This window comes from Oncorhynchus keta, unplaced genomic scaffold, assembly GCF_023373465.1.
Source record: "Oncorhynchus keta strain PuntledgeMale-10-30-2019 unplaced genomic scaffold, Oket_V2 Un_scaffold_3656_pilon_pilon, whole genome shotgun sequence".
Taxonomy (NCBI): domain Eukaryota; kingdom Metazoa; phylum Chordata; class Actinopteri; order Salmoniformes; family Salmonidae; genus Oncorhynchus; species Oncorhynchus keta.
Window position 1 is genome coordinate 20,001 of NW_026290922.1, and position 27,239 is coordinate 47,239.

At 44.5% G+C, this 27,239-nt stretch overlaps 1 protein-coding gene across 1 annotated transcript in view; it reads left to right on the plus strand.

The window, feature by feature from the left end:
- Positions 1-20,731, plus strand: part of LOC127928731 (cell adhesion molecule-related/down-regulated by oncogenes-like) — a 31,481-nt gene extending 10,750 nt beyond the window's left edge. Inside the window, exons 4-5 of the mRNA XM_052516028.1 lie at positions 19,010-19,296; positions 19,504-20,731. Of these exons, the coding sequence (XP_052371988.1) occupies positions 19,010-19,296; positions 19,504-19,673 (457 nt within the window). The 3' untranslated portion in view covers positions 19,674-20,731. The remainder of the gene's footprint in view (positions 1-19,009; positions 19,297-19,503) is intronic.
- The last annotated feature ends 6,508 nt before the right edge of the window (positions 20,732-27,239 follow it).

Genomic DNA, 27,239 nt, shown 5'->3' on the forward strand with positions numbered 1-27,239 from the left:
GACAGAATGAGGTCACACCATCACATTATTGACAAATACATTACTCTTACTGAATTTCCACGAGGGTGATGATATTGGGAATTTAATCAAAGCCTATTCAATGAAAACTTGTTTTTAACTGGGACAGAATAATTTCTAAAGGACTTTTATCCAACATGACATCGGCAGATCCCATTATCGCACGGGACACTTTTAAACGTGGCTTTGGAGGCCATGAAATTCAATACTCAGCTCTAAAAATTAAAGAAATTTAGATCAAAAGACTCCATATTAACAAAGGAAATTGAAGGTCTAACAGTACAGTTATATAAACTATAAACTTGTGGTCCTTCTGTGGCTCAGTTGGTAGAGCATGGCGCTTGTAACGCCAGGGTAGTGGGTTCGATTCCCGGGACCACCCATACGTAGAATGTATGCACACATGACTGTAAGTCGCTTTGGATAAAAGCGTCAGCTAAATGGCATATATTATTATTATATTATAAAAACTTTAGAGGCTCAGAATAAGCCAGAGGAAAAACATAAAGAACCGGAGGAACGTATTAAAGAAAGATCCAGTGTACCGTGACTTTGAAAAGGCTTTTCATAAAGTACGACTGAAATCCCTGGAATATTTACATTTGAAAAAATATATATATATACAATGGGTTATGTACACTAACCCTAGGTGTAAAATAGCAAATAATGGCTACTTCTCGGAAAGTTTTAAACAGTCAAGGGGAGTAAAACAAGGTTGTCCACTATCGGCATATCTATTTCTTAAGGCCATCGAAAACTTAGCTATTGAAATCAGATCCACCAATAATATCAAGAGCCTTTTCTCTCAAAACCACAATTTGTATCCCTCCACAGCCTCACCGATGATCTAGATACTTGTTCTAACCTCTCTGGATTTACAACCAAATTATGAGTCTCTTCATGGCCTCATAGAGGATCTAGATACTTGTTCTAACCTCTCTGGATTAAAACCACAAGTAGAATCCCTCCACAGCCTCATAGAGGATCTAGATACTTGTTCTAACCTCTATGGATTACAACCACAAGTAGAATCCCTCCACAGCCTCATAGAGGATCTAGATACTTGTTCTAACCTCTATGGATTACAACCAAATTAGAGTCTCTTCATGGCCTCATGGATGATCTAGATACTTGTTCTAACCTCTATGGATTAAAACCAAATTAGAGTCTCTTCATGGCCTCATAGAGGATCTAGATACTTGTTCTAACCTCTCTGGATTACAACCACAAGTAGAATCCCTCCACAGCCTCATAGAGGATCTAGATACTTGTTCTAACCTCTATGGATTACAACCACAAGTAGAATCCCTCCACAGCCTCATAGAGGATCTAGATACTTGTTCTAACCTCTATGGATTACAACCACAAGTAGAATCCCTCCACAGCCTCATAGAGGATCTAGATACTTGTTCTAACCTCTATGGATTACAACCACAAGTAGAATCCCTCCACAGCCTCATAGAGGATCTAGATACTTGTTCTAACCTCTATGGATTACAACCACAAGTAGAATCCCTCCACAGCCCATAGAGGATCTAGATACTTGTTCTAACCTCTCTGGATTACAACCACAAGTAGAATCCCTCCACAGCCTCATAGAGGATCTAGATACTTGTTCTAACCTCTCTGGATTACAACCACATTATGATACATGTACCATATTACGTATTGGATCACTAAAAAAAATACAACTTTTACATTACCATGTAGTTTACCAATAAAATGGTCTGACGGTGAAGTGGACATTCTCAGTATTCATATACTGAAAGAAAGATACAATCTCATTACAATACATTTTAATAGAAAGTTAGCCAAAATAGATAAACTCTTGCTACCATGGAAAGGAAAATACCTGTCAATTTGTTCGAGAAATCTCCCTGATTAACTCTTTAGTCATATTCCAGTTTACCCTGATTAACTCTTTAGTCATATTCCAGTTTACCCTGATTAACTCTTTAGTCATATCCCAGTTTACCCTGATTAACTCTTTAGTCATATCCCAGTTTACCCTGATTAACTCTTTAGTCATATCCCAGTTTACCCTGATTAACTCTTTAGTCATATCCCAGTTTACCCTGATTAACTCTTTAGTCATATTCCAGTTTATCCTGATTAACTCTTTAGTCATATCCCAGTTTACCCTGATTAACTCTTTAGTCATATCCCAGTTTACCCTGATTAACTCTTTAGTCATATTCCAGTTTACCCTGATTAACTCTTTAGTCATATCCCAGTTTACCCTGATGAACTCTTTAGTCATATCCCAGTTTACCCTGATTAACTCTTTTGTCATATTCCAGTTTACCCTGATTAACTCTTTAGTCATATCCCAGTTTACCCTGATTAACTCTTTAGTCATATCCCAGTTTACCCTGATTAACTCTTTAGTCATATCCCAGTTTACCCTGATTAACTCTTTAGTCATATCCCAGTTTACCCTGATTAACTCTTTAGCCATATCCCAGTTTACCCTGATTAACTCTTTAGTCATATCCCAGTTTACCCTGATTAACTCTTTAGTCATATCCCAGTTTACCCTGATTAACTATTTAGTCATATCCCAGTTTACCCTGATTAACTCTTTAGTCATATTCCAGTTTACCCTGATTAACTCTTTAGTCATATTCCAGTTTACCCTGATTAACTCTTTAGTCATATCCCAGTTTACCCTGATTAACTCTTTAGTCATATCCCAGTTTACCCTGATTAACTCTTTAGTCATATCCCAGTTTACCCTGATTAACTCTTTAGTCATATCCCAGTTTACCCTGATTAACTCTTTAGTCATATTCCAGTTTACCCTGATTAACTCTTTAGTCATATTCCAGTTTACCCTGATTAACTCTTTAGTCATATCCCAGTTTACCCCGATTAACTCTTTAGTCATATTGCAATTAATATATTTGCTTATGGCATTGCCTACACCTAGCAACTCGTTTTTTTTTATTTTATTATATGAGCCAAAAATATTACATTTTATTTGTAACGGCATATGAATTCAGAGGGCTGAAATTATTAAATTATTAAAGCTTTAGACCTCTCACTAAAGGCATCAGTCATACAAAAGTTAATCTTAAATCCAAACTGGTTCTCTAGTAAATTAATCAGAATGTCTCACCACATGTTCAAGAAGCCTTTTCCCCTTTATTCAGATTACAACCTCTCACGTTCAGTTATTTGAGAAGGAAATCATCTCTCAAATATCGCTATTTTTAAAACAATAGAAAGTTGGTTTCAATTTAATCCGAAAAAAACTCTAAAATACTAGTAGATTTTTTTTTTATATATGAAAAATGTTGAATTTTTATAAGTGAAAGTCAAAAATAGGACTGGTGGAGTTATGTCACACATGCAGCTAACAGAAATATGTGGAAATGTCTGCTCTACTCAAAATTACAACCAACTAATTGCAGCATTACCACAAAGATGGAAGAGGAAAATGGAAGGGGGAAAATGTAGGAAATTGTCTTTGAGCCTTGCATGATAGACCAAAATTGATTAAAGAAAATTGTCAAAATAAAAATAAGTATACCACTTTCATTTAAGGACCAAAACAAAATGACAGCTGTGCCATATAAATTGCAGAATATTTGGGAACAGATTTTTGACATACCGATTCCATGGCACATGGTTTATGAACTGATATGCAAAACGTTTTCTATTTAAATTATTATACAAAATTCTTGCAACCAATAGAATGCTATTTATTTGGTGGACACAATCTTCCCAGCTCTGCAGATGTTCCTGGGAAGACGCAGAATCATTAGATTGTTTGTTTTGGTACTGTCCATATGAAGCTTGTTTTTGGTCGCAGGTCCAGGAATGCCTGAAGAATTGCAACATTTACCTGAAGGTAACTCTGCAGATAGCACTACTGGGTGACATTAACCTGGAGCTAACTCTGCAGATAGCACTACTGGGTGACATTAACCTGGAGCTAACTCTGCAGATAGCACTACTGGGTGACATTAACCTGAAGCTAACCCTGCAGATAGCACAACTGGGTGACATTAACCTGGAGCTAACTCTGCAGATAGCACTACTGGGTGACATTAACCTGGAGCTAACTCTGCAGATAGCACTACTGGGTGACATTAACCTGGAGCTAACTCTGCAGATAGCACTACTGGGTGACATTAACCTGGAGCTAACTCTGCAGATAGCACTACTGGGTGACATTAACCTGGAGCTAACTCTGCAGATAGCAGTACTGGGTGACATTAACCTGGAGCTAACCCTGCAGATAGTACTACTGGGTGACATTAACCTGGAGCTAACTCTGCAGATAGTACTACTGGGTGACATTAACCTGGAGCTAACTCTGCAGATAGCAGTACTGGGTGACATTAACCTGGAGCTAACCCTGCAGATAGTACTACTGGGTGACATTAACCTGGAGCTAACTCTGCAGATAGTACTACTGGGTGACATTAACCTGGAGCTAACTCTGCAGATAGCAGTACTGGGTGACATTAACCTGGAGCTAACCCTGCAGATAGCACTACTGGGTGACATTAACCTGGAGCTAACTCTGCAGATAGCACTACTGGGTGACATTAACCTGGAGTACTAACTCTGCAGATAGCACTACTGGGTGACATTAACCTGGAGCTAACTCTGCAGATAGCACTACTGGGTGACATTAACCTGGAGTACTAACTCTGCAGATAGCACTACTGGGTGACATTAACCTGGAGCTAACTCTGCAGATAGCACTACTGGGTGACATTAACCTGGAGTACTAACTCTGCAGATAGCACTACTGGGTGACATTAACCTAACTCTGCAGATAGCACTACTGGGTGACATTAACCTGGAGCTAACCCTGCAGATAGCACTACTGGGTGACATTAACCTGGAGTACTAACTCTGCAGATAGCACTACTGGGTGACATTAACCTAACTCTGCAGATAGCAGTACTGGGTGACATTAACCTGGAGCTAACTCTGCAGATAGCACTACTGGGTGACATTAACCTGGAGCTAACCCTGCAGATAGCACTACTGGGTGACATTAACCTGGAGTACTAACTCTGCAGATAGTACTACTGGGTGACATTAACCTGGAGCTAACTCTGCAGATAGCACTACTGGGTGACATTAACCTGGAGCTAACTCTGCAGATAGCACTACTGGGTGACATTAACCTGGAGTACTAACTCTGCAGATAGCACTACTGGGTGACATTAACCTGGAGCTAACCCTGCAGATAGCACTACTGGGTGACATTAACCTGGAGCTAACTCTGCAGATAGTACTACTGGGTGACATTAACCTGGAGCTAACTCTGCAGATAGTACTACTGGGTGACATTAACCTGGAGCTAACTCTGCAGATAGTACTACTGGGTGACATTAACCTGGAGCTAACTCTGCAGATAGCACTACTGGGTGACATTAACCTGGAGCTAACTCTGCAGATAGTACTACTGGGTGACATTAACCTGGAGCTAACTCTGCAGATAGCACTACTGGGTGACATTAACCTGGAGTACTAACTCTGCAGATAGTACTACTGGGTGACATTAACCTGGAGCTAACTCTGCAGATAGTACTACTGGGTGACATTAACCTGGAGCTAACTCTGCAGATAGTACTACTGGGTGACATTAACCTGGAGCTAACTCTGCAGATAGCACTACTGGGTGACATTAACCTGGAGTACTAACTCTGCAGATAGTACTACTGGGTGACATTAACCTGGAGCTAACCCTGCAGATAGCACTACTGGGTGACATTAACCTGGAGCTAACTCTGCAGATAGTACTACTGGGTGACATTAACCTGGAGCTAACTCTGCAGATAGTACTACTGGGTGACATTAACCTGGAGCTAACTCTGCAGATAGCACTACTGGGTGACATTAACCTGGAGTACTAACTCTGCAGATAGTACTACTGGGTGACATTAACCTGGAGTACTAACTCTGCAGATAGTACTACTGGGTGATCTGAAAAGTCGTAGTCAATCAATAATATAATAATACTTTTAGCAAAAATGTTTATTTTTAATTTACAATCTGTAGAAATCATGAGAATAGAAAAGTTCAATACTTTTATAAAACATCACAGTTCAGTTGGAAAATATATGACAAATAGAAATTCAATATTGATGGTGTTCAGAGATATATGGGAGGGGTTTAAATGGGGCTGAAGGGTGGGACTGGATGGTGTTGAGAGATATATGGGAGGGGTTTAAATGGGGCTGAAGGGTGGGACTGGATGGTGTTGAGAGATATATGGGAGGGGTTTAAATGGGGCTGAAGGGTGGGACTGGATGGTGTTGAGAGATATATGGGAGGGGTTTAAATGGGGCTGAAGGGTGGGACTGGATGGTGTTGAGAGATATATGGGAGGGGTTACATGGGGCTGAAGGGTGGGACTGGATGGTGTTGAGAGATATATGGGAGGGGTTACATGGGACTGAAGGGTGGGACTGGATGGTGGTCAGAGATATATGGGAGGGGTTACATGGGGCTGAAGGGTGGGACTGGATGGTGGTCAGAGATAGATGGGAGGGGTTACATGGGGCTGAAGGGTGGGACTGGATGGTGTTCAGAGATATATGGGAGGGGTTACATGGGGCTGAAGGGTGGGACTGGATGGTGTTCAGAGATATATGGGAGGGGTTACATGGGGCTGAAGGGTGGGACTGGATGGTGTTCAGAGATATATGGGAGGGGTTACATGGGGCTGAAGGGTGGGACTGGATGGTGGTCAGAGATATATGGGAGGGGTTACATGGGGCTGAAGGGTGGGACTGGATGGTGTTCAGAGATATATGGGAGGGTTACATGGGGCTGAAGGGTGGGACTGGATGGTGTTGAGAGATATATGGGAGGGGTTACATGGGGCTGAAGGGTGGGACTGGATGGTGGTCAGAGATATATGGGAGGGGTTACATGGGGCTGAAGGGTGGGACTGGATGATGTTGAGAGATGGGAGGGGTTGAATGGAGCTGAAGGGTGGGACTGGATGGTGTTGAGAGATGGGAGGGGTTACATGGGGCTGAAGGGTGGGACTGGATGGTGTTGAGAGATGGGAGGGGTTGAATGGAGCTGAAGGGTGGGACTGGATGGTGTTGAGAGATGGGAGGGGTTGAATGGGTCTGAAGGGTGGGACTGGATGGTGTTGAGAGATGGGAGGGGTTGAATGGAGCTGAAGGGTGGGACTGGATGGTGTTGAGAGATGGGAGGGGTTGAATGGGTCTGAAGGGTGGGACTGGATGGTGTTGAGAGATGGGAGGGGTTGAATGGGGCTGAAGGGTGGGACTGGATGGTGTTGAGAGATGGGAGGGGTTACATGGGGCTGAAGGGTGGGACTGGATGGTGTTGAGAGATGGGAGGGGTTGAATGGAGCTGAAGGGTGGGACTGGATGGTGTTGAGAGATGGGAGGGGTTGAATGGGGCTGAAGGGTGGGACTGGATGGTGTTGAGAGATGGGAGGGGTTACATGGGGCTGAAGGGTGGGACTGGATGGTGTTGAGAGATGGGAGGGGTTGAATGGAGCTGAAGGGTGGGACTGGATGGTGTTGAGAGATGGGAGGGGTTGAATGGGTCTGAAGGGTGGGACTGGATGGTGTTGAGAGATATATGGGAGGGGTTACATGGGGCTGAAGGGTGGGACTGGATGGTGTTGAGAGATATATGGGAGGGGTTGAATGGAGCTGAAGGGTGGGACTGGATGGTGTTCAGAGATATATGGGAGGGGTTAAATGGGGCTGAAGGGTGGGACTGGATGGTGTTGAGAGATGGGAGGGGTTACATGGGGCTGAAGGGTGGGACTGGATGGTGTTGAGAGATGGGAGGGGTTACATGGGGCTGAAGGGTGGGACTGGATGGTGTTGAGAGATGGGAGGGGTTAAATGGGGCTGAAGGGTGGGACTGGATGGTGTTGAGAGATGGGAGGGGTTGAATGGAGCTGAAGGGTGGGACTGGATGGAGGTCAGAGATAGATGGGAGGGGTTGAATGGAGCTGAAGGGTGGGACTGGATGGAGGTCAGAGATAGATGGGAGGGGTTGAATGGAGCTGAAGGGTGGGACTGGATGGTGTTGAGAGATATATGGGAGGGGTTACATGGGGCTGAAGGGTGGGACTGGATGGTGTTGAGAGATGGGAGGGGTTGAATGGAGCTGAAGGGTGGGACTGGATGGTGGTCAGAGATAGATGGGAGGGGTTGAATGGAGCTGAAGGGTGGGACTGGATGGTGTTGAGAGATAGATGGGAGGGGTTGAATGGAGCTGAAGGGTGGGACTGGATGGTGTTGAGAGATGGGAGGGGTTGAATGGAGCTGAAGGGTGGGACTGGATGGTGGTCAGAGATAGATGGGAGGGGTTGAATGGAGCTGAAGGGTGGGACTGGATGGTGTTGAGAGATGGGAGGGGTTGAATGGGTCTGAAGGGTGGGATTAAAAACAACAAGATAATGTAAAACATACGGGGTCTGTAAAATGTATGTAGGTTCAGAACATTTGTGAAAGAAATAGATGGGAGAAGTTGAGGTTAGAGGAAGGACAGGAGTAAAAACTAACAAAATACAACTGTTGTAAAATATACTGCGTCTATAAAATGAATATAGCTTATATAAGCCACATTGAAGATGCAAAATATTTTTTTCTTGTGAAACAAGCAAGAAATAAGAAAAAAAAACTGAAAACTTGAGCGTGCATAACTATTCACCCCCGCAAAGTCAATACTTGTAGAGTCACCTTTTGCAGCACTTACAGCTGCAAGTCTCTTGGGGTATGTCTCTATGAGCTTGGCACATCTAGCCACTGGGGTTTTTGTCCATTCTTCAAGTTAAAACTGCTCCAGCTCCTTCAAGTTGGATGGGTTCCGCTGGTGTACAGCAATCTTTAAGTCATACCACAGATTCTCAATTGGATTGAGGTCTGGGCTTTGACTAGGCCATTCCAAGACATTTAAATATTTCCCCTTAAACCACTCGAGTGTTGTTTTAGCAGTAAGCTTAGGGCCATTGTCCTGCTGGAAGGTGAACCTCCGTCCCAGACTCAAATCTCTGGAAGACTGAAACAGGTTTCCCTCAGCAATTTCCCTGTATTTAGCACCATCCATCATTCCTTCAATTCTGACCAGTTTCTCAGTCCCTGCCAATTAAAAACATCCCCACAGCATGATGCTGCCACCACCTTGGTTCACTGTGGGGATGGTATTCTCGGGGTGATGCGAGGTGTTGGGTTTGCACCAGACATAACATTTTTCTTGATGGCCAAAAAGCTACATTTTAGTCTCATCTGACCAGAGTACCTTCTTCCATATGTTTGGGGAGTCTCCCACATGCCTTTTGGAGAACACCAAACGTGTTTGCATATTTTTTTCTTTAAGTTATGGCTTTTTTCTCACCACTCTTCCGTAAAGCCCAGCTCTGGAGTGTACAGCTTAAAGTGGTCCTATGGACAGGGAATCCAATCTCCGCGGTGGAGCTTTTTCAGCTCCTTCAGGGTTATCTTTGGGCTCTTTGTTGCCTCTCTGATTAATGCCCTCCTTGCCTGGTCTGTGAGTTTTGGTGGGCGGCCCTCTCTTGGCAGGTTTGTTGTGGTGCCATATTCTTTCCATTTATTGATAATGGATTTAATGGTGCTCCATGGGATGTTCAAAGTTACTGATGTTTTTTATAACCCAACCCTGATCTGTACTTCCTGCTCTGTTCTGACCTGTACTTCCTGCTCTGTTCTGACCTGTACTTCCTGCTCTGTTCTGACCTGTTTGGAGAGCTCCTTGGTCTTCATGGTGCCACTTGCTTGGTGGTGCCCCTTGCTTAGTGGTGTTGCAGACTCTGGGGCCTTTCAGAACAGGTGTATATTTACTGAGATCATGTGACAGATCATGTGACACTTAGATTGCACACAGGTGGACTTTATTTAACTCAAGGTAATTGTTTGCACCAGATCTTATTTAGGGGCTTCATAGCAAAGGGGTGAAAACATATGCACCACTTTTCAGTTTTTTTTTTAAACAAGTTCTATATTTAATTTCACTTCACCAATTTGGACTTTTTTGTGTTTGTCAATTACATGAAATCCAAATAAAACTCCATTTAAATTACAGGTTGTAATGCAACAAAATAGGAAAAACGTCAAGGGGGGTGAATACTTTTGCAAGGCACTGTATGTGTATACATATCTGCAAAACAATATATGGGGGATTGGAAGTGATGCAGACAATTACATTGATGGAAAGCTACAAACTACCTGCTATATTAAAGTTGATCTAACTCCCCCCCAAAAAACCTGCCAGTCGGTAACAGCCATCCAGTCAGCCAGCTAGTAACAGCCACCCAGTCAGCCAGCTAGTAACAGCCACCCAGTCAGCCAGCTGGTAACAGCCACCCAGTCAGCCAGCTAGTAACAGCCACCCAGTCAGCCAGCTGGTAACAGCCACCCAGTCAGCCAGCTAGTAACAGCCACCCAGTCAGCCAGCTGGTAACAGCCACCCAGTCAGCCAGCTAGTAACAGCCACCCAGTCAGCCAGCTGGTAACAGCCACCCAGTCAGCCAGCTGGTAACAGCCACCCAGTCAGCCAGCTGGTAACAGCCACCCAGTCAGCCAGCTGGTAACAGTCACCCAGTCAGCCAGCTAGTAACAGCCACCCAGTCAGCCAGCTGGTAACAGTCACCCAGTCAGCCAGCTAATAACATTTACATTTACATTTAAGTCATTTAGCAGACGCTCTTATCCAGAGCGACTTACAAATTGGTGCATACACCTTATGACAACCAGTGGAACAGCCACTTGCATCTAAATCTTGTTGGGGGGTGAGAAGGATTACTTACCCTTACTTACCCTATCCTAGGTATTCCTTGAAGAGGTGGGGTTTCAGGTGTCTCCGGAAGGTGGTGATTGACTCCGCTGTCCTGGCGTCGTGAGGGAGTTTGTTCCACCATTGGGGGGCCAGAGCAGCGAACAGTTTTGATTGGGCTGAGCGGGAACTGTACTTCCTCAGTGGTAGGGAGGCGAGCAGGCCAGAGGTGGATGAACGCAGTGCCCTTGTTTGGGTGTAGGGCCTGATCAGAGCCTGGAGGTACTGAGGTGCCGTTCCCCTCACAGCTCCGTAGGCGAGCACCATGGTCTTGTAGCGGATGCGAGCTTCAACTGGAAGCCAGTGGAGAGAGCGGAGGAGCGGGGTGACGTGAGAGAACTTGGGAAGGTTGAACACCAGACGGGCTGCGGCGTTCTGGATGAGTTGTAGGGTTTAATGGCACAGGCAGGGAGCCCAGCCAACAGCGAGTTGCAGTAATCAAGACGGAGATGACAAGTGCCTGGATTAGGACCTGCGCCGCTTCCTGTGTGAGGCAGGGTCGTACTCTGCGGATGTTGTAGAGCATGAACCTACAGGAACGGGACACCGCCTTGATGTTAGTTGAGAACGTCAGGGTGTTGTCCAGGATCACGCCAAGGTTCTTAGCGCTCTGGGAGGAGGACACAATGGAGTTGTCAACCGTGATGGCGAGATCATGGAACGGGCAGTCCTTCCCCGGGAGGAAGAGGAGCTCCGTCTTGCTGAGGTTCAGCTTGAGGTGGTGATCCGTCATCCACACTGATATGTCTGCCAGACATGCAGAGATGCGATTCGCCACCTGGTCATCAGAAGGGGGAAAGGAGAAGATTAATTGTGTGTCGTCTGCATAGCAATGATAGGAGAGACCATGTGAGGTTATGACAGAGCCAAGTGACTTGGTGTATAGCGAGAATAAGAGAGGGCCTAGAACAGAGCCCTGGGGACACCAGTGGTGAGAGCGCGTGGTGAGGAGACAGATTCTCGCCACGCCACCTGGTAGGAGCGACCTGTCAGGTAGGACGCAATCAAGCGTGGGCCGCGCCGGAGATGCCCAACTCGGAGAGGGTGGAGAGGAGGATCTGATGGTTCACAGTATCGAAGGCAGCCGATAGGTCTAGAAGGATGAGAGCAGAGGAGAGAGAGTTAGCTTTAGCAGTGCGGAGCGCCTCCGTGATACAGAGAAGAGCAGTCTCAGTTGAATGACTAGTCTTGAAACCTGACTGATTTGGATCAAGAAGGTCATTCTGAGAGAGATAGCGGTAGAGCTGGCCAAGGACGGCACGCTCAAGAGTTTTGGAGAGAAAAGAGAGAAGGGATACTGGTCTGTAGTTGTTGACATCGGAGGGATCGAGTGTAGGTTTTTTCAGAAGGGGTGCAACTCTCGCTCTCTTGAAGACGGGAGGGACGTAGCCAGCGGTCAGGGATGAGTTGATGAGCGAGGTGAGGTAAGGGAGAAGGTCTCCGGAAATGGTCTGGAGAAGAGAGGAGGGGATAGGGTCAAGCGGGCAGGTTGTTGGGCGGCCGGCCGTCACAAGACGCGAGATTTCATCTGGAGAGAGAGGGGAGAAAGAGGTCAGAGCATAGGGTAGGGAGTGTGAGCAGAACCAGCGGTGTCGTTTGACTTAGCAAACGAGGATCGGATGTCATCGACCTTCTTTTCAAAATGGTTGACGAAGTCATCTGCAGAGAGGGAGGAGGGAGGGGGGGGATTCAGGAGGGAGGAGAAGGTGGCAAAGAGCTTCCTAGGGTTAGAGGCGGATGCTTGGAATTTAGAATGGTAGAAAGTGGCTTTAGCAGCAGAGACAGAGGAGGAAAATGTAGAGAGGAGGGAGTGAAAGGATGCCAGGTCCGCAGGGAGGCGAGTTTTCTCCATTTCCGCTCGGCTGCCCGGAGCCCTGTTCTGTGAGCTCGCAATGAGTCGTCGAGCCACGGAGCGGGAGGGGAGGACCGAGCCGGCCTGGAGGATAGGGGACATAGGGAGTCAAAGGATGCAGTAAGGGAGGAGAGGAGGGTTGAGGAGGCAGAATCAGGAGATAGGTTGGAGAAAGTTTGAGCAGAGGGAAGAGAAGATAGGATGGAAGAGGAGAGAGTAGCGGGGGAGAGAGAGCGAAGGTTGGGACGGCGCGATACCATCCGAGTAGGGGCAGTGTGGGAAGTGTTGGATGAGAGCGAGAGGGAAAAGGATACAAGGTAGTGGTCGGAGACTTGGAGGGGAGTTGCAATGAGGTTAGTGGAAGAACAGCATCTAGTAAAGATGAGGTCAAGCGTATTGCCTGCCTTGTGAGTAGGGGGAAGGTGAGAGGGTGAGGTCAAAAGAGGAGAGGAGTGGAAAGAAGGAGGCAGAGAGGAATGAGTCAAAGGTAGACGTGGGGAGGTTAAAGTCGCCCAGAACTGTGAGAGGTGAGCCGTCCTCAGGAAAGGAGCTTATCAAGGCATCAAGCTCATTGATGAACTCTCCGAGGGAACCTGGAGGGCGATAAATGATAAGGATGTTAAGCTTGAAAGGGCTGGTAACTGTGACAGCATGGAATTCAAAGGAGGCAATAGACAGATGGGTAAGGGGAGAAAGAGAGAAAGACCACTTGGGAGAGATGAGGATCCCGGTGCCACCACCCCGCTGACCAGAAGCTCTCGGGTGTGCGAGAACACGTGGGCGGACGAGGAGAGAGCAGTAGGAGTAGCAGTGTTATCTGTGGTGATCCATGTTTCCGTCAGTGCCAAGAAGTCAAGGGACTGGAGGGAGGCATAGGCTGAGATGAACTCTGCCTTGTTGGCCGCAGATTGGCAGTTCCAGAGGCTACCAGAGACCTGGAACTCCACGTGGGTCGTACGCGCTGGGACCACCAGGTTAGGTGGTCGCGGCCACGCGGTGTGGAGCGTTTGTATGATCTGTGCAGAGAGGAGAGAACAGGGATAGACAGACACATAGTTGACAGGCTACAGAAAAGGCTACGCTAATGCAAGGAAATTGAATGACAAGCGGACTACACGTCTCGAATGTTCAGAAAGTTAAGCTTACGTAGCAAGAATCTTATTGACTAAAATGATTAAAATGATACAGTACTGCTAAAGTAGGCTAGCTGGCAGTAGCTGCGTTGTTGACACTACACTAATCAAGTCGTTCCGTTGAGTGTAATAATTCTACAGTGCTGCTATTCGGGGCTAGCTGGCTAGCTAGCAGTGTTGTTTACGTTACGTTGAGTTAAAAGAACGACAATAGCTGGCTAGCTAACCTAGGAAATCGGTCTAGACTACACAATTATCTTTGAAACAAAGACGGCTATGTAGCTAGCTACGATCAAACAAATCAAACCGTTGTACTGTAATGAAATGAAAATGTGATACTACCTGACCGGTGATTGAATTGAAACAGTAGACGTTGGCTAGCTGTTAGCTGTTAGCTGTTGGCTAGCTAGCAGAGTCTCCTACGTTAAGGACGACAAATAGCTGGCTAGCGAACCTCAGTGAATTAACATAATCACTCCAAGGCTACACACACTAAACTACACAATTATCTTGGAAACAAAGACAGCTATGTAGCTAGCTAACACTGAACTAATCAAGTCGTACAGCCACCCAGTCAGGCAGTAACAGCCAGCCACCCAGTCACCCAGTCAGCCAGCCAGCCACCCAGTCAGCCAGCTAGTAACAGCTACCCAGTCAGCCAGCTAGTAACAGTCACCCAGTCAGCCAGCCGATAACAGTCACCCAGTCAGCCAGCTAGTAACAGTCACCCAGTCAGCCAGCTGGTAACAGCCACCCAGTCAGCCAGCTAGTAACAGTCACCCAGTCAGCCAGCTAGTAACAGCCACCCAGTCAGCCAGCTAGTAACAGTCACCCAGTCAGCCAGCTAGTAACAGTCACCCAGTCAGCCAGCTAGTAACAGTCACCCAGTCAGCCAGCTGGTAACAGTCACCCAGTCAGCCAGCTGGTAACAGCCACCCAGTCAGCCAGCTAGTAACAGCCACCCAGTCAGCCAGCCGATAACAGTCACCCAGTCAGCCAGCTAGTAACAGTCACCCAGTCAGCCAGCTAGTAACAGCCACCCAGTCAGCCAGCTAGTAACAGCCACCCAGTCAGCCAGCTGGTAACAGCCACCCAGTCAGCCAGCTCGTAACAGCCACCCAGTCAGCCAGCTGGTAACAGCCACCCAGTCAGCCAGCTGGTAACAGTCACCCAGTCAGCCAGCTGGTAACAGTCACCCAGTCAGCCAGCTAGTAACAGCCACCCAGTCAGCCAGCTGGTAACAGTCACCCAGTCAGCCAGCTAGTAACAGTCACCCAGTCAGCCAGCTAGTAACAGCCACCCAGTCAGCCAGCTGGTAACAGCCACCCAGTCAGCCAGCTGGTAACAGTCACCCAGTCAGCCAGCTAGTAACAGCCACCCAGTCAGCCAGCTGGTAACAGTCACCCAGTCAGCCAGCTAATAACAGCCACCCAGTCAGGCAGTAACAGCCAGCCACCCAGTCAGCCAGCTAGTAACAGCTACCCAGTCAGCCAGCTAGTAACAGTCACCCAGTCAGCCAGCCGATAACAGTCACCCAGTCAGCCAGCTAGTAACAGTCACCCAGTCAGCCAGCTGGTAACAGTCACCCAGTCAGCCAGCCGATAACAGTCACCCAGTCAGCCAGCTAGTAACAGTCACCCAGTCAGCCAGCTAGTAACAGTCACCCAGTCAGCCAGCTGGTAACAGTCACCCAGTCAGGCAGTAACAGCCAGCCATCCAGTCAGCCACCCAGTCAGCCAGCTAGTAACAGCCACCCAGTCAGCCAGCTAGTAACAGCCACCCAGTCAGCCAGCCGGTAACAGCCACCCAGTCAGCCAGCTAGTAACAGCCACCCAGTAACAGTCAGCCAGCCAGTCAGCCAGTAACAGCCAGCCACCCAGTCAGCCAGTAACAGCCAGCCACCCAGTCAGCCAGCAAGTTACAGCAACCCAGTCAGCCAGCCAGCCAGAAACAGTCAGCCAGCTAGTCAGCCAGTAACAGTCAGGCAATAACAGCCAGCCAGCCAGTAACAGTCAGCCACCCAGTCAGCCAGCTAGTTACAGCCGCCCAGTCAGCCAGCCAGCAAGTAACAGCCAGCCAGAAACAGTTAGCCAGTAACAGCCAGCCACCCAGTCAGCCAGCTAGTTACAGCAACCCAGTCAGCCAGTAACAGCCAGTCAGAAACAGTCAGCCAGTAACAGTCAGCCACTCAGTCAGCCAGCTAGTTACAGCAACCCAGTCAGCCAGCCAGCCAGTAACAGCCAGCCAGCCAGTAACAGTCAGCCTGCCAGTCAGCCAGTAACAGCCAGTCAGCCAGTACCAATCAGCCACCAGCCAGTTACAGTCAACCAGCCAGCAGAAGCCAGCCAGCCAGTAACAGTCAGCCAGCCAGTAACAGTCAGCCAGCCACGCAGTAACACCCATTCAGCCAGCTAATAGCAGCCAGCCATTAACAGACAGCCAGTCAGTAACAACCAGCCACACAGCCAGCCAGTAACAGCCAACCAGCAGAGTTAATGTAAAGGCACCTGTGTTATTTATTTAGAGAGGAGAGGGGAAGGGGCAGGAAGGAAGAGAGAGGAGAGGGGAAGGGGCAGGGAAGGGGCAGGGAAGAGGAGAGAGGGGAGAGGGGGAAGGAGCTAGGAAGAGAGAGGAGAAGGGGGGAAGAGAGGGGCAGGAAGAGCTAGAGAGAGGAGAGGGGGGAAGGGGCAGGAAGAGAGAGAGGGGGGAAGGGGCAGGAAGAGAGAGAGGGGAGAGGGGGAAGGGGCAGGAAGAGAGAGAGGGGAGAGGGGGAAGGGGGAAGGGGCAGGAAGAGAGAGAGGGGAGAGGGGGAAGGGGCAGGAAGAGAGAGAGGGGGGAAGGGGCAGGAAGAAAGAGAGGGGAGAGGGGGAAGGGTTAGGAAGAGAGAGCGAGAGAAAGAAAGGAAGGCGTGTTTGTGTGAAGTCTTATCATCCGAGCAAAACCCAACATAAAACAGTAAGATTAGGAGGAGTTTTGTACCAGAGAGGTAGATGTTCCTGTAGCTACTGTCTCTACTGTATTTTAGGAGGAGTGTTTACAGGAGAGGAAAGATGTTCCTGTAGTCTTATGTCTCTACTGTATTTTAGGAGGAGTTTTGTACCAGAGAGGTAGATGTTCCTGTAGCTACTGTCTCTACTGTATTTTAGGAGGAGTGTTTACAGTTCCCATGCCTGTAATGCCCTTAAATATACAATCTTAGAGAAAAGTGTTCCAACGGGTTTTTTCGGCTGTCCCCATAGGAGAACCCATTTTGGTTCCAGTTAGAACCCTCTGTGGAAAGGGTTCTACATTGAACCTAAAAGGTTCTACCTGGAACCAAAAGGGTTCATCCTGGAACCAAAAGGGTTCTACCTGGAACCAAAAGGGTTCTACCTGGAACCAAAAGGGTTCTACCTGGATCCATGGTCCATTAAGAACACACTCAGTGTTACTAAGGCCTGATGGGATCGACCGTTAAAACAACAGTGAAAGTGCAGGGTGCGAAATTCAAACAACAGAAATCTCATAATTAAAATTCCTCAAACATACAAGTATTATACACCATTTTAAAGATAAACTTGTTGTTAATCCCACCACAGTTTCCGATTTCAAAAAGGCTTTACGACGAAGTCATACCATGCGATTATGTTAGGTCAGCACCTAGTCACAGAAAAACAGCCATTTTTCCAGCCAAAGAGATTAGTCACAAAAAGCAGAAATAGAGATAAAATTAATGACTAACCTTTGATGATCTTCAACAGATGGCACTCATAGGACATCATGTTACACAATGCATGTATGTTTTGTTTGATAAAGTTCATATTTATATCCAAAAATCTCAGTTTACATTGGCGCGTTATGTTCAGTAATGTTTTGCTTCCAAAATATCCTGTGATTTTGCAGAGAGCCACATCAATTTACAGAAATACTCATCATAAATGTTGATGAAAATACAAGTGTTATACGTGGAATTAAAGATATACTTCTCCGTAATGCAACCGCTGTGTCAGATTTCAAAAAACTTAACGGAAAAAGCACACCATGCAATAATCTGAGTACAGCGCTCAGACACCAAAACAAGCAATTCAGATACCCGCCATGCTGTGGAGTCAACAGAAATCAGAAATAGCTTTATTAATATTCACTTACCTTTGATGATCTTCATCAAAATGCACTTCCAGGAATCCCAGTTCCACAATAAATGTTTGTTTTGTTCAATAAAGTCCGTCATTTATGTCCAAATACCTCCTTTTTGTTTACGCGTTTAGTACACAGATCCAAATTCATGAGTCGCAGGCACTCAGTCCAGATGAAAAGTCAAAACATTACAGTTTGTAGAAACATGTCAAACGATGTGTACAATCAATCTTTAGGATGTTTTTAACATAAATCTTCAATGATATTCTAACCGGACAATTCCTTTGTCTTTAGAAATGAAAAGGAACAGAGCTTGCTCTCACGGCCGTGCGCGAGACTTAGCTAATGGCATTCTGTCAGACACCTGATTCAAACAGCTCTTATTCGCCCCCCCTTCACAGTAGAAGCCTGAAATAAGGTTCTAAAGACAGTTGACATCTAGTGGAAGCCTGAGGAAGTGCAATCGGACCAAATTTCCAGTTTATATTGGATAGGCAAAGACTCAGGTTTTTGCCTGTCATATGAGTTATGTTATACTCACAGACATCATTCAAACAGTTTTAGAATCTTCAGTGTTTTCTATCCAAATCTACTAATAATATGCATATCTTAACTTCTGGGCCTGAGTAGCAGGCAGGTTACTCTGGGCACCTTATTCATCCAAGCTACTCAATACTGCCCCACAGCCATAAGAAGTTAAGAGCTGGTAGGTTGGCAACAGAACAGGACTCAGAGTGTTACTAAGGCCTGATGGGGTCGACCGTTAAGAGCTGGTAGGTTGGCAACAGAACAGGACTCAGAGTGTTACTCAGGCAACAGAACAGGATTCAGAGTGTTACTAAGGAAACATAACAGGACTCAGCAGCATTATGTCCCTGTTTGTCCATTCTGAAAAGAAACATGTCTCATGTTGTTGTCCCCCCCTCTCTCTCTCTCTCTCTCTCTCTCTCTCTCTCTCTCTGTCCCTCTGTCTCTCTCTCTTTCTCTCTCTCTCTCTTTCTCTCTCTCTCTCTCTCTCTCTCTGTGTGCCTCTGCCCCTCTCTCTCTCTCTCTCTGTCTGTCTCTCGGAGGACAGATGTTACATGAAGGCCAACGGTACATTCTCTAGTGGTGGCGGTGGGTCTCTGCCCCTAATGCAGCGCATGGCATCGTGCCAGCAGCTGGATGGAGGGCTGGGTCTGGAGATGGTTCCTCTGGGCCAGGTCTCTCCTCACTGCCTGGGCCTCCTCTCTGGGGAGAGAGACACAGAGTCTGGGGAGCACGGGGACCAGGACCCGGAGGAGGAGGAGGACTCATCTCCGTCCCAGACCTCCTGCTGTACTCTTGGGGACCACCACCACTGCCCTGGAGACGACTACACAGGTGTGTGTGTGTGTGTGTGTGTGTGTGTGTGTGTGTGTGTGTGTGTGTGTGTGTGTGTGTGTGTGTGTGTGTGTGTGTGTGTGTGTGTGTGTGTGTGTGTGTGTGTGTGTGTGTGTGTGTGTGTGTGTGTATATGGATGATGAGTGACCTGTGATGTGTTGTGTGTGTCGTTAAACTAGTGACTTTAACCCTTTCTCTTCTCTCTAGCTGATGATGAGCCTGTGGTGTGTATGGACTCTGAGGCCGTGGCAGTGTGTTGGGAGAGCCTGGGTCTGTGTCACCTAGACCTAAAGGAGAAACCAGTTTGGATCTCTACAGACAGCCTGACTCTGGCCTTGCAGGCAGACCTGATCCAGCCTAACCCCCAGGAGGTATGAACACAGCCCACACACAGCCCCCCTGCCTGGGGTACAGAGGAGACAAGGGAGAGGCGGACAACCAGAGTGAACCAGAGAGGAGAAGAAACAGACAGACGTTTTTTGGATAAAAGAGGACCCAGTATGTTCATGGTCAGAGACTGTACGTGACACGGTGAAAAGGTCATTAACCTGACTGGAATACAGCTGGGACAGACGAATGGACGGGAAAGAGAGAGAGGATGATGGATGGAAAGAGAGAGAGGATGACCAAATGGAGGGATGAATGGAGAGACTGTGGAGGAGGAGGAGGAGGAGGAGGAGGAGGAGGAGGAGGAGGAGGAGACTCAGAACGGAAAACTCCAAGCCACCCGACGGAGAGAAGGAGGGAGGACTCCTAAAACAAAACAAAAATAAAACTCTTTAGATTACTTATTTATTTTTTGTAGTAGTACAATATTCTTTCATATCTGTTTTAAAGGCCCAGTGCAGTCAAAAAAAACATGATATTTCTGTGTTTTATAAATCTACACTGAGGTTGGATTCGTACTGTGAAATTATGAATATGATGATAATGGCATATAAATATTATGAATATGATGATAATGGCATATAAATAATGTTCTTTTAGTGTAAGAGCCGTTTGAAAAGACCGCCTGAAATTTCAGCCTGTTTTCGGTGGGATGGAGTTTTGGCCTTTCTGGTGACATCACCGGTTGTTAGATTAGTTCGACCAATAAGAAAGAGAGTTCCAAACCTCTCAGCCAATAACAGCTAGAGTTCAGTTCAGAAAATTGTTCTTTACTAAGAAGCTATTTTTAGTTTTTGTATTTTGACCATTATAATTGAATGAAGATACTTAATTGTTACCCAGAAATAATTTGATATTTGAGATAAAACTGCTGCATTGGACCTTTAAGAACAAAACAGTTTTTATATTATTTATGCCTTTTTTGGATGAGAAATATTCTTTATTTTTTTGTTTTATTTTGTCGTTCTGTGTTCCGCGGTGTGGAGTTTAGACATTGTACGTGTAAAGTTTTCTAATAATATAAAGAGAAGAGATTTGAAGAGTCAAATATTCTACTGTCATTTTCTTTCCCACCTGTTAGAGTTTAATATGAACGACTGGCTGGTTCACATAGAAACACTCACCAACTAGGGGCCAGGAGTTTATCCTGCAAGACCAGGACAAAATACCACGTAGGCCTAGATTTAATCAGATCAAGCATTAACCAGCGTTAGCCCACAGTTAGACACTGTGTTTGCAGGGTCTAACTACGTTAGATCTGTAATAACCTCTCTTGTGATCATTGTCGTGAAGCCACACTCCTCCCACTGGCGTTAGAAGTTCAGAAGGAGAAAGTGTAGCCTGTATAATACATTTAAAAATGACGCTCACATTGGAAATCATTCAACAGAATGATCAGGGTTTTATTTTATCAGCCTAATGGATGAATGAATGAATGATCAGGGTTTTATTTTATCAGCCTAATGGATGAATGAATGATCAGGGTTTTATTTTATCAGCCTAATGAATGAATGAATGATCAGGGTTTTATTTTATCAGCCTAATGGATGAATGAATGATCAGGGTTTTATTTTATCAGCCTAATGGATGAATGAATGAATGATCAGGGTTTTATTTTATCAGCCTAATGGATGAATGAATGATCAGGGTTTTATTTTATCAGCCTAATGGATGAATGAATGATCAGGGTTTTATTTTATCAGCCTAATGGATGAATGAATGATCAGGGTTTTATTTTATCAGCCTAATGGATGAATGAATGAATGAATGATCAGGGTTTTATTTTATCAGCCTAATGGATGAATGAATGATCAGGGTTTTATTTTATCAGCCTAATGAATGAATGAATGATCAGGGTTTTATTTTATCAGCCTAATGGATGAATGAATGATCAGGGTTTTATTTTATCAGCCTAATGAATGAATGAATGATCAGGGTTTTATTTTATCAGCCTAATGGATGAATGAATGATCAGGGTTTTATTTTATCAGCCTAATGAATGAATGAATGATCAGGGTTTTATTTTATCAGCCTAATGGATGAATGAATGATCAGGGTTTTATTTTATCAGCCTAATGGATGAATGAATGATCAGGGTTTTATTTTATCAGCCTAATGGATGAATGAATGAATGAATGATCAGGGTTTTATTTTATCAGCCTAATGGATGAATGAATGATCAGGGTTTTATTTTATCAGCCTAATGGATGAATGAATGATCAGGGTTTTATTTTATCAGCCTAATGGATGAATGAATGATCAGGGTTTTATTTTATCAGCCTAATGGATGAATGAATGATCAGGGTTTTATTTTATCAGCCTAATGGATGAATGAATGAATGAATGATCAGGGTTTTATTTTATCAGCCTAATGGATGAATGAATGATCAGGGTTTTATTTTATCAGCCTAATGGATGAATGAATGATCAGGGTTTTATTTTATCAGCCTAATGGATGAATGAATGATCAGGGTTTTATTTTATCAGCCTAATGGATGAATGAATGAATGAATGATCAGGGTTTTATTTTATCAGCCTAATGGATGAATGAATGATCAGGGTTTTATTTTATCAGCCTAATGGATGAATGAATGATCAGGGTTTTATTTTATCAGCCTAATGGATGAATGAATGAATGATCAGGGTTTTATTTTATCAGCCTAATGGATGAATGAATGAATGATCAGGGTTTTATTTTATCAGCCTAATGGATGAATGAATGAATGATCAGGGTTTTATTTTATCAGCCTAATGGATGAATGAATGATCAGGGTTTTATTTTATCAGCCTAATGAATGAATGAATGATCAGGGTTTTATTTTATCAGCCTAATGGATGAATGAATGATCAGGGTTTTATTTTATCAGCCTAATGGATGAATGAATGATCAGGGTTTTATTTTATCAGCCTAATGGATGAATGAATGATCAGGGTTTTATTTTATCAGCCTAATGGATGAATGAATGATCAGGGTTTTATTTTATCAGCCTAATGGATGAATGAATGATCAGGGTTTTATTTTATCAGCCTAATGGATGAATGAATGATCAGGGTTTTATTTTATCAGCCTAATGAATGAATGAATGATCAGGGTTTTATTTTATCAGCCTAATGGATGAATGAATGATCAGGGTTTTATTTTATCAGCCTAATGGATGAATGAATGAATGATCAGGGTTTTATTTTATCAGCCTAATGGATGAATGAATGATCAGGGTTTTATTTTATCAGCCTAATGGATGAATGAATGATCAGGGTTTTATTTTATCAGCCTAATGGATGAATGAATGATCAGGGTTTTATTTTATCAGCCTAATGGATGAATGAATGAATGATCAGGGTTTTATTTTATCAGCCTAATGGATGAATGAATGATCAGGGTTTTATTTTATCAGCCTAATGGATGAATGAATGAATGATCAGGGTTTTATTTTATCAGCCTAATGGATGAATGAATGAATGAATGATCAGGGTTTTATTTTATCAGCCTAATGGATGAATGAATGATCAGGGTTTTATTTTATCAGCCTAATGGATGAATGAATGAATGAATGATCAGGGTTTTATTTTATCAGCCTAATGGATGAATGAATGATCAGGGTTTTATTTTATCAGCCTAATGGATGAATGAATGATCAGGGTTTTATTTTATCAGCCTAATGGATGAATGAATGAATGAATGATCAGGGTTTTATTTTATCAGCCTAATGGATGAATGAATGATCAGGTTTTATTTTATCAGCCTAATGGATGAATGAATGAATGAATGATCAGGGTTTTATTTTATCAGCCTAATGGATGAATGAATGATCAGGGTTTTATTTTATCAGCCTAATGGATGAATGAATGATCAGGGTTTTATTTTATCAGCCTAATGGATGAATGAATGATCAGGGTTTTATTTTATCAGCCTAATGGATGAATGAATGAATGAATGATCAGGGTTTTATTTTATCAGCCTAATGGATGAATGAATGAGCCAGGAGGATCTGAGGTTACAAAAACAATCAGGGTTTTATTTTATCAGCCTAATGGATGAATGAATGATCAGGGTTTTATTTTATCAGCCTAATGGATGAATGAATGAATGAATGATCAGGGTTTTATTTTATCAGCCTAATGGATGAATGAATGATCAGGGTTTTATTTTATCAGCCTAATGAATGAATGAATGAATGATCAGGGTTTTATTTTATCAGCCTAATGGATGAATGAATGATCAGGGTTTTATTTTATCAGCCTAATGAATGAATGAATGAATGATCAGGGTTTTATTTTATCAGCCTAATGGATGAATGAATGATCAGGGTTTTATTTTATCAGCCTAATGAATGAATGAATGATCAGGGTTTTATTTTATCAGCCTAATGAATGAATGAATGATCAGGGTTTTATTTTATCAGCCTAATGGATGAATGAATGATCAGGGTTTTATTTTATCAGCCTAATGAATGAATGAATGATCAGGGTTTTATTTTATCAGCCTAATGGATGAATGAATGAATGAATGATCAGGGTTTTATTTTATCAGCCTAATGGATGAATGAATGAATGATCAGGGTTTTATTTTATCAGCCTAATGGATGAATGAATGAATGAATGATCAGGGTTTTATTTTATCAGCCTAATGGATGAATGAATGAATGAATGATCAGGGTTTTATTTTATCAGCCTAATGGATGAATGAATGAATGATCAGGGTTTTATTTTATCAGCCTAATGGATGAATGAATGAATGATCAGGGTTTTATTTTATCAGCCTAATGGATGAATGAATGATCAGGGTTTTATTTTATCAGCCTAATGGATGAATGAATGATCAGGGTTTTATTTTATCAGCCTAATGGATGAATGAATGATCAGGGTTTTATTTTATCAGCCTAATGGATGAATGAATGAATGAATGATCAGGGTTTTATTTTATCAGCCTAATGGATGAATGAATGAATGATCAGGGTTTTATTTTATCAGCCTAATGGATGAATGAATGATCAGGGTTTTATTTTATCAGCCTAATGGATGAATGAATGAATGATCAGGGTTTTATTTTATCAGCCTAATGGAGGTGTAGATTGTCGTGGGATATCTCTTAATGTGTCAATGTCAATGTTGGCTTTAGGTGCTGGGAGCCCATCGTGGATTTGACAGATTTAATGAAGTTTCACCACCGACACCAACAAAACAACCTCTGTGTCAGCCAGGGAGGATCTGATAGGTTATAAAACAACCTCTGTGTCAGCCAGGGAGGATCTGATAGGTTATAAAACAACCTCTGTGTCAGCCAGGGAGGATCTGATAGGTTATAAAACAACCTCTGTGTCAGCCAGGGAGGATCTGATAGGTTATAAAACAACCTCTGTGTCAGCCAGGGAGGATCTGATAGGTTATAAAACAACCGCTGTGTCAGCCAGGGAGGATCTGATAGGTTATAAAACAACCGCTGTGTCAGCCAGGGAGGATCTGATAGGTTATAAAACAACCTCTGTGTCAGCCAGGGAGGATCTGATAGGTTATAAAACAACCTCTGTGTCAGCCAGGGAGGATCTGATAGGTTATAAAACAACCTCTGTGCCAGCCAGGGAGGATCTGATAGGTTATAAAACAACCTCTGTGTCAACCAGGGATGATCTGATAGGTTATGACCAGGTGTGAGGACTGTTTCCTCCATATGACTGACTTGGCGAGGCCAACTGGCCCTCGTCCAAGCATGTAAACATTGGGACTGTCTGTTCTGTTGGTTAGCTCCAAAGTTCACTATAGCTACAGTAGTTGCTTGGGTAACCAAACAAACAGACTTGCTAACTTAGCTAACCAAACGTACAGACTTGCTAACTTAGCTAACCAAACAAACAGACTTGCTAACTTAGCTAACCAAACATACAGACTTGCTAACTTAGCTAACCAAAGAAACAGACTTGCTAACTTAGCTAACCAAATAAACAGACTTGCTAACTTAGCTAACCAAACATACAGACTTGCTAACTTAGCTAACCAAGCATACAGACTTGCTAACTCTGGTCTACACGGTAATCTGGTCTACACAGTAAACTGGTCTACACAGTAATCTGGTCTACACAGTAAACTGGTCTACACAGTAAACTGGTCTCCACAGTAAAATGGTCTACACAGTAAAATGGTCTACACAGTAAACTGGTCTACACATTCGTCTGGTCTACACAGTAATATGGTCTACACAGTAAACTGGTCTACACAGTAATCTGGTCTACACAGTAAACTGGTCTACACAGTAATCTGGTCTACACAGTAAACTGGTCTACACAGTAAACTGGTCTACACATTCGTCTGGTCTACACAGTAAACTGGTCTACACAGTAAACTGGTCTACACAGTAATATGGTCTACACAGTAAACTGGTCTACACTAGAAACCTATGGCTCTAACGATGAACTCAGCCTTAACATGCCCTGGTCTACTCTGTTCCTGATAGGCTGCCTGCCTGCCACTCAGCCTTAACATGCCCTGGTCTATTCTCTTCCTGATAGGCTGCAGGCCTGCCACTCAGCCGTAACACGGGGCGCAAGCCGTCTGTCTGTCTGTCTGTCTGTCTGTCTGTCTGTCTGTCTGTCTGTGAAAGAGCTGATTCTCCATCTCCCACATCCTTCAGTCACCACCACTGCCCCCGTACCCCACTCCACCCCTCCCCCCTGTACCCCCTCCACCCCCTCTACCCACTGCCAGCCCCTTCATTAAGGGACCGTATGGGAACAACACCAGCCATTGTCAGGGCTGGAATTCCTGCTCCTTACTGCCTAGTACACCTGTTAACACCAAACCCTCTCCTCCCACCAGGCTTCCTCTGTCTCTCTAGCTATAGTTAAAGGATGTGTGTGTGTGTGTGTGTGTGTGTGTGTGTGTGTGTGTGTGTGTGTGTGTGTGTGTGTGTGTGTGTGTGTGTGTGTGTGTGTGTGTGTGTGTGTCCCATTTGTCTTTGAGATGACTGTGGTTCGTTCCACTGGGTTCATTTCCCATCTTTCCAGCGGGACGAAGAGCATGATTCAATCCGTAGCGCAGAAGACCCGCGTTATAGCGCGATTGACATTTAGTTAAACGTTTTGCGGAGACGGTAAACGCTGCAATCGGAAATTACTTTTACATTTCAACAGAGCTGCAATACATGTCTTCTGTTAAGGATGGAATAAGGTTCGAAGCAAACGATGAGGTCAGACTGGAATCTAAATCAAATAAACATTCTAGACACCAGGAATATGAATGTTTTATTCCACCAACAATACAAAAGCTGTTTCTGGTCACATGAGAATGTCCTAACATTACCTCTCACTCTGTCGTCACCCTCATCACCCTAATCCCCCTCATCACCCTCATCACATCATGACCCTCATCACCCTAATCACCCTCATCACATCATGACCCTCATCACCCTAATCCCCTCATCAACCTCATCACATCATGACCCTCATCAACCTCATCACATCATGACCCTCATCAACCTCATCACACTCATCCCCCTCATCACCTCATCACGTCATCACCCTCATCACCCTCATCACATCATCACCCTCATCAACCTCATCACA